The 18619-nt window shown below is 30.7% G+C and overlaps 2 protein-coding genes across 3 annotated transcripts in view; one reads left to right on the top strand and one right to left on the bottom strand.

The window, feature by feature from the left end:
• Positions 1-13430, bottom strand: part of Tif-IA (RNA polymerase I-specific transcription initiation factor RRN3 homolog Tif-IA) — a gene marked incomplete in the record, with an annotated part of 18861 nt that extends 5431 nt beyond the window's left edge. The window contains 8 exon segments of the mRNA XM_067051573.1: positions 2610-2824; positions 8128-8371; positions 9729-9881; positions 9964-10063; positions 10148-10277; positions 12746-12835; positions 12924-13106; positions 13270-13430. Coding sequence (XP_066907674.1) covers positions 2610-2824; positions 8128-8371; positions 9729-9881; positions 9964-10063; positions 10148-10277; positions 12746-12835; positions 12924-13100 — 1109 coding nt within the window.
• Positions 13431-15471: 2041 nt separating this feature from the next.
• The window catches only part of LOC106688425 (zinc finger SWIM domain-containing protein 7 homolog), a 4454-nt gene continuing 1306 nt past the window's right edge, over positions 15472-18619 (top strand). Inside the window, exons 1-3 of one of the 2 annotated variants that reach the window (XM_067051577.1) lie at positions 15472-15722; positions 16506-16633; positions 17297-17508. In XM_067051577.1, the coding sequence (XP_066907678.1) occupies positions 15632-15722; positions 16506-16633; positions 17297-17488 (411 nt within the window). In that variant the 5' untranslated portion in view covers positions 15472-15631 and the 3' untranslated portion in view covers positions 17489-17508. Of the gene's footprint in view, positions 15723-16505; positions 16634-17296; positions 17509-18619 lie in introns of those variants that run through there. The other variant, XM_014432872.3, reaches the window with a different exon arrangement.

The following is an 18619-nucleotide window of genomic DNA, read 5'->3' on the forward strand; positions in this document are numbered from 1 at the left end:
ACATTTAACACAACATCATGAATACCCCTATTGTAGATGTTTCACATCAAAGAAGAAAATGAAAATATTAAAAACTAGCAGATCTGGGAATGTTTCACTATGGCTATATTTGAGGATGTTATACATTAATTAAACACTATTGTAACTTTGATATCAGTAAATACATAGATGAAGTGACAAGATGGTAACATGTTAACTATAGTAGCTTAAATGGTAACAGTTAATGAAGGTTAAAAGAGGAGACAATCAGCTTTCAAACAGTTCTATTAACATAGAAATTGGATAAAATCCAAAGGAGTTATGAACGATGGTTATCGGAATGAAAAAAAAAAATCCTCCAAATCAATCAAGGTGAAAAATTTCTAATTTTAATTTCTTTGAAAAATTGTATTTGGGGGGGGGGGAGTGGCTTCGAGGCGATGCTAAGAACGAATATCATCACCATTTAGCAAAAAAATCCAACACAATTGGATGAACAATATGGCAGTGCATAAAGTACCAACTAACAAAAATTGCTTTTTATAAATTAAATACGAATTGCTGCCATGAACAAATTATTGACATTGGAAAATATATACAAAAAGGAGAATAAAAACTTAAAATTAGGTCATTATTCTATTAAATGTTGTAAGTTACATGAAAATGCTGGAGTAAATATTATTTTTTTGTCATAATTAACTGGTTTGAGGTGACTAAGCGTTAAAAGATTTGATTTGAGTTGAAACAATTAATAGATATTTTCCTTATTAAATTAAATTATTTTATATTTATATGTATATTTAGTTGACCGTAAAAATTGATATATAAGAAGATGGTCAGGGTTGCGGTCAAAAGTGAAACAAAAATAGTTTACAACTATTTATTTTCCAACGTTTCGCCCCACTTTGCAGGGCTTTATCAGGGCTAAAAAGATACAAAATGAAACTATGATAAGATACAATGATAGGAATAAAAATAAAAAGATAAGACAATGAAATGTTTTTTATTCTTTTCATTGTATCTTATCTTTTTATTTTTATTTATGAAACTATGATAAGATACGATGATAGGAATAAAAATAAAAAGATAAGATACAATGAAAAGAATAAAAAACATTTCATTCTATCTTATCTTTTTAGCCCTGATGAAGCCCTGCAAAGTGGGGCGAAACGTTGGAAAATAAATAGTTGTAAACTATTTTTGTTTCACTTTTGACCGCAACCCTGACCATCTTCTTATATATGAATTATTTTATGTATTAATGTGGACTTGGATGCATTCAATAAATAAATAGCATGATTAGTAAATATCATATAATTGGAATATTATATAATTTATATTAACATCCTTATTTTCATCTACAGTACCAAGCTTAGAAAGTAGGATTGCAAATATCCTTTGCAAAAACACAATTCATGACGAACATGTCTGATGCACCACAGTGCCTTGAGATAAATAACGACACAATATTGGAAACAGATTGCTTTTAATATCTCGGAGAATTAGTATCCAACAAAACCAAAGAAGAAATAGCAACAGACAATAGAGTACGAAAAATGGAAGGATTGTATAAGATTACAAGAAATATATATAACTAGAAATTTATATCCTGGAACACGAAATTCAGACAGTAGTTTGACCCAAAATACTCTACGCATCGGAAACACTTGAACTAAATAGAATTGGGGATCTGGAAAAATTGGAAAGAATCGAAAGGACCATTCTGGGGCCTAAAACCAACAGTGATTTTGAATTTAAACTGAGGCCCAATGAAGAACTATATTTAAAAATTGAAAAAGTGACAGATGTTATGAAGAAACAAAGACTACAGTTTTATGGACCTATTCATAGATTTGACAAGGATAGACTAACAAAGCAGCTCTTTGACCTATTAAGAAATTACAAATCCAAACCAACTTGGTTTCAAGAAGTGGAAAATGTCATAAAAAAACATCGGCATGAGCACAGAGATAATAACTGAAGGTTTGACTATTTCGAAAAACTATACAAGAGGCAGGTTTTGGAGAAAGGATAAAAAGACTCAGGAGGGTAAGAACAGGCACTTTCAAATGAAGAAGGTGCGAGCTCGAAGGAAGCATGACCAAAGTTGATTTATTGTACTCTCTAAAAGGGTTATTTGAAAAAAAAAAAATAGAATAGTTAAATATACATAGACATGATTTAATTATTTTGTGATTTTAAACGTAAAAATATTTTTTTCATAATGTTTTAATTTAAAGATCATAAACTGCTCAAAATCACTGTAATAAGAAGACAGTTGCTAGCTCAGAATAAAACAATTTCATACACCACAGTGTATATGCAAACTACAAATGGATAATACATTAAAATATTTATAAAATCTAACTGAAGTCAATTAAAAATGAAGATGTATATGATGTTTTATATTGATCATAAATTTATGTCCAATTAGTTAACATTGTTTAGAAAAATAAATTCATTGTTAACTAACATAGGTGGCAATATATTTGTTTTTGTATTAAAGAGGACCGCTTTTGGAAGTGAGTAAAAAAATACAAGATTTCGGAAGAAGATAGGAAGCCTTGAAATAATGATATTGAGGATATTAACATAAATTAAATAAAATAAAAAAATGTTATTCAACTTACAAAAGTGAAATATATTTAGCTCTGGTAAGAAGGCTGGCTATGTAGCACACGGAAGCTTGCCGAATGACTGGAGCAACATTTGCATTTGACACTTTTTTCCATAACATTTGAAGAAAATTGCTACCAAGAGTTGGTTTTTTAAAACTGAGGAAATAAAATATCAAAAATTGTACGTGATGAGTTGCGTGAGTAGGAAGTATAACGTCTTCAAAAATCTGAAAAGAAAAAAAATTGATAAATATTAACATTAACATACTTTATTATATATAACAAAAAATCTTATTTGAGACAGGTTTGTTTATTAGTTATAACAAAAAAAAAAAAAATATATATATATATAGTCTCATATATATGTATATTATATTTAAACTCCTACTTTTCGGCCATTCTCAAGAATCTATCAACTTGTTCACACTATTGCAGGCTATTATGCCTTCGTCAAATTTTATCACTAGTCAATAACTATTATCACAGTTTGACCTATTATAATTATTTATTCACTTTTCGGAATTTCTATATTCAGCTAAGGTTGTTTTCTACAGAAATCCTAAATATTATGTATGGTATGATAAAATTGAAATAAAGTAGCATGCTAATAATAAGAACTTTGGTCAAGAGAATTATAATTCATAAGAATTCGCCAGCCCATTAGTTGAAAGGTACTAACTATTGTTTAACAAGAATGCAAAGGTATTTTGTCTTTAAGAAGCCATAAGATAACTGAAAATCAAAATAACACAATAAATAATAAAACAGACATAAGAATAAGGCTATCTCATACTCTTCCAACACATTGTACTTAATCTACATCTACATCTACATTATGATGACACATCTATAATCATAAAATTATTCATAATTTTATGGGGCTTTACAATAACAATGTTGTTTTTTTAAAATTTGAATGAAAGCAATTTTCAAATGAAAATAATATTAATAAGGTTTTTATTATACTATTTCAAGTCAAGCTGAAAATGATTTTTTTTAATGATTCCTAGATTTCTAAAATTACTAGTTCTTTAGTTTATATTTAATTTAGTTTTAGTTCATATTAATTTAGTTTCTATCATTTTTGTAACAGTACTTATCTCATTTCCTGCATTAATTATAATTTTTTTGTTTGTATACCATGTTATACGGTGTCAATGAAAATGCGAAAAATAACTTCCCTCAACCAAAAAAGTTCTGGGAAGGAATGGATTAAATCGGCAGGAGTATCCTACTTTTTGTCCCCAAAGAGGTGTCCCATGAGCATTTATCTCGTTGTAGACGGTTTGTACTTTTTTGCTTTTATATAACTGGATGTGATGATGACAAAAATCTTTACTATAAATTTTTGGGGTTAAAAAACTTAATGATCCTACAAATAATAATTCACTTTAACAATACTCATCCATGTCATATGTCATGAATATGGGACAATAGTCTTGAAACGTATAACTGAAAAGAAAAATATAGAATAAGCTATATTAAATTTTTGGAAGTATTTAGCCTCAAAAAATTTATAGAAATTGAATTATCAGACTTCCTAAAAAGAAAATCCAGAATAGAAATCTTTACGATTACTTCCAATGCAATTTGAAATTGAAACTGTGAATTGTAGCTCTTCTATCAGGGGCTGAAGATCCAGATTACATAAAAGATCTAAGACCTTCTTGGCTGAGTACATGATTTAAAATAAGATACACAGGAGGCGTCCCGGTGAGCGAATTCCTCACATGAGAAAAAAATACGACATGTTAGGAGAGCATTGATGAGAGAAATGCTCTGTCTTATTGTTGCGAGGAGGCCAGAGCAAAACTGAATAGATTATGAGCAGGGAGTAACATAAACAAGTCGCAATCACATCAAAAGGTTAGCGGAAGGTAGACTAAAGTATAAACAAAACAGATGCAATACTAGGAAAATATAGATGTTTATTTCCCATCATGAGCAAAATGCTCAAGGCTATACCTCTCTGGGTCAAGCAGGGCAATTATCTTTATAGCTTCTCCAGTTGAATTCCGAATCTGCTTATAGTAACATGATGGCATAAAGGATACTAGACTTAATGCCTTTAATATAGAGCCTAAATATCATGTTTGATTAGTACACTAAAGTTTTTTGTACTGAACTGTACAAAATATTCCTAATACTAAGTATTATGAAATACCTACGGACAGCATCTGATAGTTCCATTAAGATGTGCATAGTAAGAGTCTCAGCCAGTTAGTTTGAGATTCCCATACACACATATTACATTATACATACTGTAAGAGTAGATCATGTCTCATTAAAAGCATTTTATGTTCTTATTAAAACTAAGTTTCGCTACAGTGATATCTGTAACTTCTGATCCGTCTCCGTCCGACCGATCCGAAGTACACAGAAGGTGTACTTGTTCCCTCTGTTCAGAATGTCAAGAGCATAATTATTGATAAACTCTAGAGTTGACTCACCTTTCAAACTGTTGTTGGTGCTGCACCAGATTTATGGTGAAAATTAGTGTCCAGTGCTGCTTCCTAATATTTTGCGTCCCCTGTTTTCAATAATTTCTTTAGTCCATCTCTAGAAGGTTGTTCTCCACACGGCAGGCATTAGTAACCAAGAAATACCTGCCTTTACACCAGACCTTGATCATTCAGACAGAATGCGTTTATCTGCCTAACACAAGGGGGCATTGTGGGGAAATTATGCTGCTACGAGTCTCTGGAAAAAATTGCCAAAGGGCTGCAATTTTAACTTTCATTTATAAACAGTGCAGGCTCAGAGATTCAAGGGTACAGAAATAGAAATGTATCCAGGTATTCCCAGTTCTTGACCCCTGCCTTCAAACAGGTAAGGTTCTTGAATTAAAATGTCGATATTTCTATCATTAATGTACTGTTGCAGCATTCCACATACTGAAAATGCAGTGATGAAGATTAATCATTTGTTAAATTTATATGCTTGAGGACGGGGCTCCAGACAGTGCCTGTGTTGAGGTTCCATCTCTGGAGGACTCAGCTTCCGCTGGGCCTTTGGTTTTCACCTCCCCCAACCAGACTTTGCCAACATGCCCTTCCTTAACATTGGATCTCTAGGATGCTAATGAACCCTGTCATGAGACATGAGCCTGTTTCCTTCCTATATAAACTTGGTTAGTAACCAGCTTTTTGATGGAAGGTTCATTTACAGAGATTACTACCTACCAGCATATCTTAACCTTTCAAGGTTTTGAGATTGGTCTCTCCAAATGCTAATTCCTCCTATTAGGAAGTTCTGCATTCAAAGCCTCTTAGGTTAGTTATCCTCTTACTGGAGTAGTATGATCCCACTTATATATATTTTTAAGTTCCTTGATATCACCAGAATGAACGCCTTCTATAATGACAATATCAAGGAAAACTTTTGCTTAGTCAGAGGACAGCCACCCATTTTTTAGCGATACCACTAAATAATGGGAGGTCGTCTCATCTGATTTATCAGTAAATATATCTTTTTAAGTGCCTTGTACTGCTCATGGGACAATTGGATCAGCAGATAGTGATGTGGCACTATCGCAACCCTTTATCCACTCGGAGTCTCAGCATAAATTTTTGGATTTACATTAAACCCTCTTTGGTCTCTTAGGAATAAGTGAATTCCTAGGTACCACTCATACCACTAAATAATGGGAGGTCGTCTCGTCTGATTTATCTGTAAATACATCTTTTTAAGTGCCTTATACTGCTCGTGGGACAATTGGATCAGCAGATAGTGATGTCGCACTATCGCAACCCTTTATCCACTCAGAGTCTTGGCATAAATTTTTGGATTTACATTTAACCCTCTTGGGTCTCTTAGGAATAAGTGAATTCCTAGGTACCACTCACACCACTAAATAATGGGAGATCATCTCGTCTGATTTATCAGTAAATACATCTTTTTAAGTGCCTTGTACTGCTCGTGGGACAATTGGATCAGCAGATAGTGATGTCGCACTATCGCAACCCTTTATCCACTCGGAGTCTTGGCATAACTTTTAGGATTTACATTTAACCCTCTTTGGTCTCTTAGGAATAAATGAATTCCAAGGTACCACTAAATAATGGGAGGTCGTCTCGTCGGATTAATCAGTAAATACATCTTTTTAAGTGCCTCGTACTGCTCGTGAGACAATTGGATCAGCAGATAGTGATGTGGCACTATCGCAACCCTTTATCCACTCGGAGTCTTGGCATAACTTTTTGGATTTACATTAAACCCTCTTTGGTCTCTTAGGAATAAGTGAATTCCTAGGTCTGTAGTCTTTATTTTTCCCTTCTGCAGCGCCTTCCTTTAGGACTCTACAGCCTCGGCTACCAGTTCTGGTAAGAACCTTGCAGCCTTAGATGTTGATTCTTGGGATGGCGCCATTGTACAGTAGGTAACATCCCTTACATAGAAGGACAAACTCCTTCAGAAATTGTCTAAATAGCACTAAATTCTAAGGTTATTTTGAATGTAGAACATAAATTGTAAAAACAATCTGGCGAAAGGTTTCCAAAGGATTTACACGAAGGCTATGTCAATTAGATGTATTCTTGACAATATTGATTTGTCTTATTGACAAGTAGAGTATGGGTTAATGATGCTTAGTTTTCAGAAGACCGCTATTAGAATTGGCGTAAGTAAGAAGTTTTACCTCAACATTAAAAAAAAATTTTTAATTTTTTTTTTAATTCTGATAACTTATATCGATCTTTCAGAATGGCATATTAAACAATATAATACATTAATTAAAATGAAACTTTTTTTTTTTTTTTACCATATATTTCTCCAGAACAGGTTTTAAATTCAAACGTCACAACCAAATTTCCAATTTTCACAATCAATTTCCAATTTTCACAATCAATTTGCTTTTATTTAAAAAAGAAAATATTTCAGGTGATCGTCTGGATGCTGAGTCTCAACTAATTTGAAAGATCCAATAACAATGTTGACTTTGAGCATTGGTACTAAGCACGGAGACTATCATATCATAACTTGTTCCGTCATATTTAAACATGAATTATCTAATCAGTTTGTTATTATGGAGGATATTGGAAATTTATCAGCTAAATAAGTAGTTTTGCCCACAATGCATGAGAAAACTCTTATGTAATCACTCAGGTCAAAAGTGGTACGATCATATATTTTTAGTTTCTTCTGTAAAATATTTGAAGTGGAATGAGCTGGTTTTAAAAGCGATTTCCCCATAAATTATAAACTTATACAATCTCAGAAGAATCCTTAGAGGTACTAGGTATCTCTAAATAATCTATATCAATTAATAAGCATACTAAGAGGCATGAACTACATAATGTTTTTAATTTATTTTTTAAGCCAATTAAGAGAAAAATAATTGCAATGTATCTATTGAACTTCATATAATAGATATATTATTATCAATAATATAATAGATATATTGCAATATTGAAACAATGTGGGGAAAATTTTAAATATATAGATATAGGAAATAAACTCGATGATACCTAACATCAATTGTATGGATATAAAATAGATTATTATGAAATGGCTTGACCAACCTAGGACTTACCTTACATAAATCAGAATAAAGTGACTTTGTTTTATCCCATATCAGAGTTCCATCTTCGTTATGGCACTCCAATGTTAGATATTTAAAAAGTAACAGAAGGCAAAGGTCTAAGCTTTCAGCTACCGAGGGTTCAGAATCAGGTGAAACTTTATCTAATGGGAAAACTCCATCAACTTCCATTGTGTCATTGTTTCCTTCACATTCAAGTCCAGACTTTGGTAAATGAACATCTAATGTAACCATCCTAAAAAAACAAGAATTATCCAATTAATATTCACCTGCTAATCTCCATTTCAAGAAGTTTAAGGAGGATTGTGAAAGATATTTTTATTTCTTTATATTTATAACAATAATATTCTTAAAATTTAGTAAAACCAATATTTACGTTGTTTAGACTTATGTTGTGCGCTTACATTAGTAATAATTAGTGATCCCATCAAGATTAACCAAAGTACTTTTGTAATATTATATTTAAAAAGCAATTCTTATAAAAAATTAGCCATATGATAAATATGCTAAATTTTAATGGCTCTGTTTTATATCAATTAAAACTTCGTACCTTAACAAATACAAGTCGAGGTAGTCCACAGACCAAACATCCATGATATCATACCCAAACATTCCTGGAATCTTCAATAATTTCCAGGTAAGATTCCAGTTCTGATCGAACCAGGATGGGAGGGAAATATTTCTTGCCACCTGGGATTAACCCAGGGAATTCATTTAAAGAATGTTGACACTCTTACGGCAGCTAGCCTTTAGATAAAGGGAAAAGAAATTTTAAAACAAAAATTAGGGTTAAATAGACTTTGTCTATAAGTACTGAAATGGAATAGTCTAAGTCACCATTCCTATCTAAAAATAAAAACTAAATTATAGTAATAAGATACATTTATACTTTATGCTTAAAACAATATCAAAACTCATTATCTTCAAAAATGTAACTAAAGTAATTTCAAATATGTTAAGATGAAGTTAAAAAAAAATAAAGAAAAACCTATGGGACATTTAGTTACTTTAATTTAATTTGAAGAAAATTGTAGTATTCAAAATACTTATTAAAATTCTTATTAATAAAAAAAAAAAAAAAAAAAAAAAAAACAGCAACTAAATTTTGAACTGAATAAGAACTATATCAATGTGCTAAACGTTCCCCATTCATGAAATTAAAATTTTATTGACTTAAAGATTTCAAGATGTTGAATTTTAAAATTTTTTTATTAGCTTTTAAAAATTTCTAAAGAGACTTCTGATGAAAAGTACAATGTGGATTTGAAAATGAATTTCAATAATTACTAAGGTTGATCATTAACAATTTTCTTACCGCAGAAAGATTTACAAAGTAATATTAATGTGAATGAGTAATCGAACATAGAACTGATAAGAAAGGTTACTTTCATAGGTTATGTCTCATTAATGCCAAACAACAGTGGTTGAATGTCTTCTGCAAAAATAATGCCAGCTCTATTTGAAAGCTCAATTTTGGTATTTCATGGAAGTCACCACCATGAAGTATTTAATGATTATATACTTTTTTTTAATCAGTGTACATCAATTTTAACATGAATATTAAAAAAATGATTTGATAAATGATAACTAACTTGTTTATGATGGCAGATAATAATTCAGAGTGTAATGATGGTTCATATTGAGAAATTTGAAGAACATTATAAACATAGCTTTGTTGTTCCTTAGCAGGTTTTTTCACGAAAGGAAAGTTGTTGTTGACAGAGTTTAGAAGCAATTCCCTTGACCTAAAAATAATTTGAAGTGTTAAGTTAAAAATCAATAAGAATTTGGAATGATATAATTAAATAGTATTACGTGTTAACTTACATAGGGATAACAGCTATAATTGATTGAATAACTTGGTGTAACTTGTTGAAACATTTTATGCTTTTATCGGATGGGGAGTTATCGATCCAGTCATACTGATCTAAAAAAGAAATCTCTAATAATAAAAAATAAACATAAATGGAAAAATCAACACCTATAAGTGTGTTCAATAATTAGTATTTACCTGATTTAAAAGAACTCGTCAGGTGGTCTAATACTACTTTCGTATAGTACGTGTGTGCTGAGCACAGATCTTGCAAAAATCCTTGATATTCCTGAATGACTTCTTCTGAACGATGAGTCCATCGTAAAATCTGTTAAAAGAAATAGATGATCTGAATAACTTATAACCAATTATCATAATGTATATTTCTCATTACAGTCTAAATTTTGTTTAGGGGGTATGGTCAAAGAAGAAAACAAAATAAGTGTATACTCATTTTTAATCTATACCAATAATTTAACTTTATTATAAGACCTTCATCAGGATAGTGAAAAACAGAAGAATAAATATAAAAAAATTAAATTTATCTGTAAGTTCTTATTTTTTTAATGTAATTGTTTAATAATTAATTATTTACATATGAAACAAATGATTATACTTGAACAAAAGTATTTTCAATACGAACAAACTTAACATAAAACATAAAATTGTAATATAAGATGCAGATCAAAATAGACTTAATTTTAGATTGAAATAAAGAAGTTTTAAGTAAAATTTAATAGAACTTTGTTATACTAAACTACAGGGAATAGTCAAATTTTGTGAGTTTAAAGCAGCGATCACGGTACCCAACATAAAATACTGTAATACTAAAAGATCGTTTTATATGGACAATATATTCAATACATACCTGGACTCTAACAAGTACCTTAGAAAGCAGAATAGAGGGATTTAAATGAAAAGTCCTCCATATAATTACAGGAGTAATCTGGGATCAGAGCCTTAACACATGCAGGAGAAGTAACAGGGAACTGCTTGCAGAGACTGGCCAGTCAATACCTCATGATATGAAGGCAAAGAGATTAAGATGGGCAAGACATGTGGCTTGAAGCAATCCATCAGGACGCCTCTACACAACAATGAATGTCAGTATAATTGCTAAGAGACCATCCGGGAGGCCATAAACCAGATGGATTGAGAGAATCAGCAAAGATGTGAAAGAGCAGCATGCAGCAAACTGAAAAGCAATAACCCAAGACAAGGTGTGGAGATGGCTGTTTCGGGAACCAACCAAAACAAAACAAAAAACCTTTATGTGTGTTTATGTACACAGTGACAAAGTGATCATTATGTGACAATAATTAAAAAATGATTTTTCAAAGTTTTTGAAGAAATTAAAAATTCTAACCTGCTTGAGGCAATCATTCATAAACTTTTAGGCTGATTGCCCACCAAGAGCTAAGCTAGAAATAAGTTGGGAATCGGACGAAGTTATTCACTACAACAGAGTTATTTCTTACTATTGGTCTAAAAGTAGTTTGCAGTTCATATTTATAGAATTAGATCAGTATAATCAAAGTGCCAAAATAAAATCAATGTATTTTTCTTAGGGGATTCGATTTTGGTTCAATATAAGCAGTTTGTAATAACAAGGGTTTATGGCGTCTTTATTTATTCCCAGTTTCATTTTAATGACCATGGTTGTATATTGTTTTGTTTATTCCCCATAAGCAAATAATATAAATCATGTTATATAACATGTACCTAATCCATGTTAAATATACGCACTTACTGTGTGTCTTCTTCTTTTAATGATACATCCAACAAGATCTATACCATAAAGTAAATTTATAGTATAAAATTAGTCCATAACCAAATACTAACACAACCAATTATGATAAATATCCACTGAAATATGTACACTTAAAAAAAAAAAAAAAAATCAATACCAATAAACCATGAATGTACCTGGAAAGTACACAGCTTAAGGTGTCTGATCTATGACCTAACAGCATTCTTTATGGACACCGAAGTGCTATAATGGATGGGTATATCCCTTAACTGATTTCAGAATTGAGTTAACTTATAACACTTTTTCCCTTCAATAATTACAGGAAATGTATAGAGTCCACACAAAATCCAAGATCTTATATTTACATCACAGAACAATAAAATGGTTAACAGTTCTTCTTCAAACCAAAGAGAACACCAAACCTTAACATTATACATGAACTCTTGAATATAATTATAATCTTATATTTATAAGCACAGATCATTCAACAGGGTTAACATCACCCTTAATGATTGATTGCACCATATTGAACAAGTTCAATAAGTGGAAAAAATGTTTTTATGAAACATTTTATATGTTTGCTAATATGATGATTTTGATGTTTTATTTAAAACAAAACTTTAATAAAATAGCAACTGACATATTAGAGGTTTATTTATACAAGAAACATCTTATTGAACCAAGTTGACCCAAATGAACATTATGATTATAAAAAAAAAGTTACAGAATTAACTGCCTATCAAAAGGAAATACATACGTATTGGTTTATCTTTTCTATATACTCACACAATTAACTTATGTTAAATCAATCAGAACATAATGGTTCTTACATTCAATGATGTAATGGTTAATGCATATAATTTGCTTTTGAAGCACAATATACAGACTTTGTCAACAAGTTGAGAAAACATATACAAAATGAAAATAAGGAATGGTATTTTTCTCTTTAACTCAAACTAAAAATAGATAATACCCAAATCGACATCACTTAACCATTAACATGCTAGGGACAATTTAAAAACATGCACAAACATAAGCATACATACCAAGACAACTTGAACAAATAGCCTAAAGTTTCCATCAATGATTGAAATGCAACCTCGTGCTTCTTTTAATAACTGAGTTAAGTCATCATCCTGAAACAAGAGTATTCATAAGACCACATTTAGAGGAACCATATTATTAAACTAAAAACAATTTAAAGTAATAATTAATAAAACTCACCCTAATTTCTTGTCCCACATTTCTAATATGACACAATAATTCTTCATATAAATTACTATCTTTATCATTTGCAAACCTAAGGAGTGATGACTTTAAGTTATAATTTAACTTAAATCTTACAACTTTTTGAGAAGATCCAGGAGTATTACACTCCCTACTTGAGCTTATAATAGACATTTAAATCTGAAAATAAATCATTTCATGGTGAATATTAGCACAAATAATATATCGGTACAAATGGTCAAATAATGTAAGAATAAATTTATTGTTATAAAAGTTAACCTCAAGGCACGTGGCCAGTCTACAACCGCACTATTTAAAACAATGAAATTTGTATATAACTTACCTTTGGTTATACTACAAAACCTTCTTACGCTTCCTTCTTGACATCAATACAATTGACACCACAATAACAAGTTTTTACTTAACTTTAGGTTGAACACGTTCAGACTTGTCAAACTTCACTACTGCGCTGATCGTGGGGACGTTTCGATACTTTACAGTTCTGTTCTAACAACTGCTTCTGACAGTCTATAACTGTGCTGACCATGCGCAGTACAGGTTTTTGGAAGCAAAGCTCTGTACTGCGCATGCTCTGTACAGTTTCCAACAGTCAAAGTGGTTGTTGGAACAAACCTTACATATTCCGAAGTATCGATACATTCCAAAGTGATATTTGTAACGATTTATATCAATCTGTCAATTCAAAGTACCGTGTCTTAATAAAAATGCGGAGTTCATTAATACTGAAGGAAAATCCATCAGTGATATTAACAAAGAAAAAAGATGCAATTAACTGCAATGTTAATTCTGTCCTGTGAAACTCAAGTATACAGTTCAGTACCAAGAGGTCAATATAAAAGTTTGTGTCTATAAAAACATTGTATGTGTAAAATTATTTTGTTTATACTTTCTTTTATATTTTTTATTTTTCTATACTTACTGTGGTTGTTATCTTGTTTTGTTTTTAGCCCTGAAGAAGGCTAGAAACTCTAGCCGAAACGTCGGCACATTAAAATAAGTTAGTCATACTTATTTGTGTTTCATTGACCGCACCCCCAACCATCTTCTCCTCATTTATCATCCACGGTCAACTATCTCTCATAATTATAAAAGTTTGTGTTTGAGTCTATAACTATATAAACCTCGGAAATACGGGTCATTACTTCCAAATTGAAATGAATTTTCAGTGAAGAGTGACAAGATAATCTATAGGTGAAAAGAAAAAAAAAAATGAATGAATATGAGAGCTAATGGGTGTAAAAAAGAAAAGGATATAATTTCAATCATGGAAGAAAAAGACAATATCGGTTTGGATTTGTTAAAAAAATATCTGCGGATGTTATACCATACATAACTATTTAATGGGAAGTAGAAAAAAGAAGGAAAAAAGGAAGACCAAGAGTGAGATGGAAAGATGAGTTGGGCGAAAGTTTAGTGGGACATGGTATCAGGCATGTGCAAGCTGTGAATAGAGAAGAATGGAAAAACTTTTTTAAAGAAATCTAGTTCAAGAGAAATTACATTAGCGGAAAATTCTTTTTTAAAAAATCGTTTCCTAGCATGATTTAAAGGTGCTTCTTCTCATGATAGATATCTGTAGAGGAAGTGATATTACAACGGTCAGACCTTGTCACTGCTAGTTTCTATACTTGTTACGTACTTACTGGCGGTGGAACTACTGCAGCAAATGGGTATAGTTGTTCTTTTTTGCAACCTCTCACGGTTATCGCTACGCATTTACCGAAATGGGAGTGCCAAGCATCATTTCTAAGACCACGGAAAAATAAATATTGATTGTCCCAAATGCGAATCAAGCCCAAAAGTTCTAATTCAAACCCATCCATTTTGATGGAATGGAACCATCACCCGTCATGCCTCCTATTGTTAATCTATGTAAGTTCAAATTGGTGAATGAATGATAAAAACTTATGATTAAATTCAATAAACAACTATCACTGTAGATAAATAACAGGGACCATAGTAGAACTTTATAAGTTGTATGTAAAGATTGTGTTATAAGATGCGACAGTTCTCTGTCAAAGATTCTACAGTGTTTCTTGGAGCCTCAGGTGGATATTTTTTTAGGGCCCGGAGTGGATTATTTTGGGAGTCTAGGGCTAATATAATTTTAATTTTTATAGTAAATATATAAGATACTGTTTTCCCATTTATTGTCCTCACATTTAGTAAGGTTAATATGTTGTGATAGTTCAGTGTCAAGGTGTACCCGTGTGACAGTTAAAGCGACTATTATTTCACTGAAATTACTTGTACTATAAACTAACATGCCAGATCTAGTGTGAAAGTACAACCATGACTATAAAAATCATAAAGTACATGTATATTGACGTAACCGATTCTCCAAGAGCGGGTAAAGTGGCAGGAATTTGTCGAATAAAACGGGCATTTTCAAGGTCGTGCGCGGTAATTTTATGGTCGGAACAATCGGCAGAATTAACAAACATTTTATTTTAATAGAAAATTTCGCTGTTCTAAAATTTATTGTTTCCGACTGCTTTGGTCATAAGTTCTTGAACGATAAGGAAATTTTTTGCGCCAAATTTGAAACAGACTTATATAGAAATATTTGTTCATAATTTGTATCCCTTAGTTATAGGTTTTTATCATATATTATTAATGATTGTATTTCTCTTTGTGCGTGTTTTGATTATATGATTATGTTTTGATGGTTTAAAAAACTTTAAATGGAAGTTATTTATAATTCTTGTGGAGGTGGCCTGAAAACTATTATATTGGATGCTGTTTGTAAAAAAATAATTGATAATAATAATGAAAGTAAGTTATATTAATTTATATATGTGTTTTGTTCATTTACTCATTGAATTTTGCCCTTATAGTCGCAGTTGTTTTTTGCCTTTTATTTAAATATTGTCATCAGAAAACTGGCCAGAACACTATTTAAGTCTGAAAATATGAGTCAAATTGAAGGGGTACTATATTCAATAATGAGTTTTTGCTGTAATTTAAATTATATTTTTCAAAAACTAATAGAGGAATTATTATTTTAGCATCTAAATGTTTCCTATAAACATTGATTTAATGATTTGATTCGATATTTTTATGTTCCAAAAAACAAAGACAAAAATGAATAATGCCTTGTGATATTTAATTGTTAGTTAAGAATAAGTTTAAAATGGATAACATACTTTATTCAGGCTTGGATAACTATGAGAAATGATTTTTACTTTGGAGCTACAAATTTGGGCTGTTAACATATATATTTGTAAATCATACTGGTTAATTTTTGCCAAGAAAGATACTTGTTTCTATCAGATAATAGTTACCCTATTTTTTCATTTCTGCACGCTTAAAATAATATATTTTAATTATAATAAACCCTCTTAATCTTTGAAACTGATAAATTTTGACTTAGAATCCTACTAAATTTTTTATGCTGATAAGGAATTAGATGAATACTTATCGAAAATCTGATTTTGGGATAAATTTATGCTACAGTTCGTCACTACCATGAAAATGTAGAATTATTTCAACTTCTAAGAGGTTTAGGTTAATCTTTCATTTGTAATATTTATTATTAATGATTTTTTAAACTTTTAGTTGCAGATGAAGATATTACAGTATTGTACCAGATATTTGACCAGACACTATTCAAAGCATTAGATTTGATTGACAAAGAATGCATTGAACTATTGACCATCTCAAAAACAGATAGAACTTACTTTTCTGTGAGTGATTTAAATATGATTTTTATTTAATATATTTTAAATTATTTAATAAAAACAAATGTTAATTATTTAAATATATTATAATTTTGCAAATATTTTAAGTCTTTATTTACTTACATTTATTATGTACAGTAAGATTAACGAGGCCAGAAATGTTCTCTTATTAAATTTAAAAAAATATGTTTTTTATCATAACTCCGGAACTTGTACAACTTTTTAAAGGAGTATTGATCCACTCAGTAACAAAACGTCTTCATTTAATTGGATTATTTTTAGGACATGTTTTTTAAAATCAATTCTTAATTTAATAAAATTTTACAATTTTAACGTTATTTATGTGAGAGTGGGTAGCTCATTGATATGGCAATGGACTCTTAACTCCAAGGACCCGGGTTCGAATCCGGCTGTGGCAGATAATTATTATCTGTATTCGTTGAGTCAGCCCTGTGGGTTTAGGAGCCATCTGGGGTCCACCCAGCCTCATAAAGTGGGTACCCTTAATTGGGTAAAAATATGGCGGTCGAGCGTGATTATGACTGAATCACCTCCTTGCATAACCGTTGTTAAAGTAACAGCACTTCGTTACAAAGTATTGCGCCCTTGACCATTCATGGGTTGGGGCACCTATGATTTTTTTTTTTTAATGTTATATATGTGTTTCAGGTACAAGGAGCCAATGGATTTTACACAATATATCCACACATCAATTTTTGTGAATGCCCAATGTTTAAAGCGGGTGTTAAAAAAAATCAAGTAGGTGTTATATGTAAACATGTGCTTGCATGTCATTTAGCATTTGTCTTAAAAAAGTATAAAACTAGAACTACCAGTGAACTAGTTTATACCCACTATTAGAAAATAAATTATTAATCATTGTTCTCTATTTTTATTTTAATCCCAAATCTTGAAGAAACTTTTGAAGAAAATTATTTTAGGTATGAGGGCTGGTTTTTTAAAAATAATAAATATACTCATTTTTTACACCATTCCCTTATAAAAATTTTCCAGTTGTGACTTATTTTAATAGCCATAAAATTCTGTTGAAAATTTTCAGCAATTGAAAAAAAATTATACTTCAGAAGTTTATGTTAAAAGCCCATTGTATTAATAACAACCCAAGATTTGTTATCAAGGTTTATAAGTATAAATTAATGAGACTCGTTACATTAGATGTAAGTATATCATTGGATGGACACATATTTCCGAAGTTTTTGTAAAAATTTCCATGATACAGTTAATTGATTGTCAACTATACAATTCCTTAACTGCATAATTCCTAAGCTTAAACTGTTTTTAAATTACTGTAACCATTAAAGTGTTTGACCCTAAATTCTGCTGTATTAGTATGTAACACATCTGCAATTACCTATGAATCGTTGCATGTTAATAGGACCATTCTCTATGAATTTAGGTTATATGAATTATCTTTATTATGTTATATATATCATGTATCACATTGTTGGATGTGAGAAAGGATTTCTCTTCGAGAGGTTTGAGGGTTTAATATAGTGGTCTGAACTTAGCTCTTTTAGGACTCTGAATTTGGAAAGATCATTACTATCAATCTTAATAGTACTGATCTTTCCAAATTTTCAACATCCAGTGTGGTTGTGCACAATGGGGAATAAGAAGTGAAAAACTTCTTAACTGTTTCCTTCTTGATTACAAATACTTTTTTAAACAAAAATTATGTAAGGTAATCACAATATAAAATTTTCCAATGACTTTTTCGCAAGTTATATAGGAAATTATATGTTAAAGAATCTCTTAAATATAATCTGTTCATTTTCTTTCAAGACAAAAGGATTTCCATTTCATAATAGAACTCAGATGATTTTTTATGAGATGTAGATGGCGGGAAATTTTTTATTCAATAAAATCATTGATTTTACAAGATCTGAGAATCTTGTAACAGTAGCCACTTCATGTCATTTTATTTTATTGTATTCTTTAGTTGCTCTTTAGTTTTAATGCTCCTTTACTTTA

The sequence above is a fragment of the Halyomorpha halys genome, unplaced genomic scaffold (genome assembly GCF_000696795.3).
Source record: "Halyomorpha halys isolate HHAL.00 unplaced genomic scaffold, Hhal_1.1 Scaffold42.1, whole genome shotgun sequence".
In the NCBI taxonomy this organism is placed as follows: domain Eukaryota; kingdom Metazoa; phylum Arthropoda; class Insecta; order Hemiptera; family Pentatomidae; genus Halyomorpha; species Halyomorpha halys.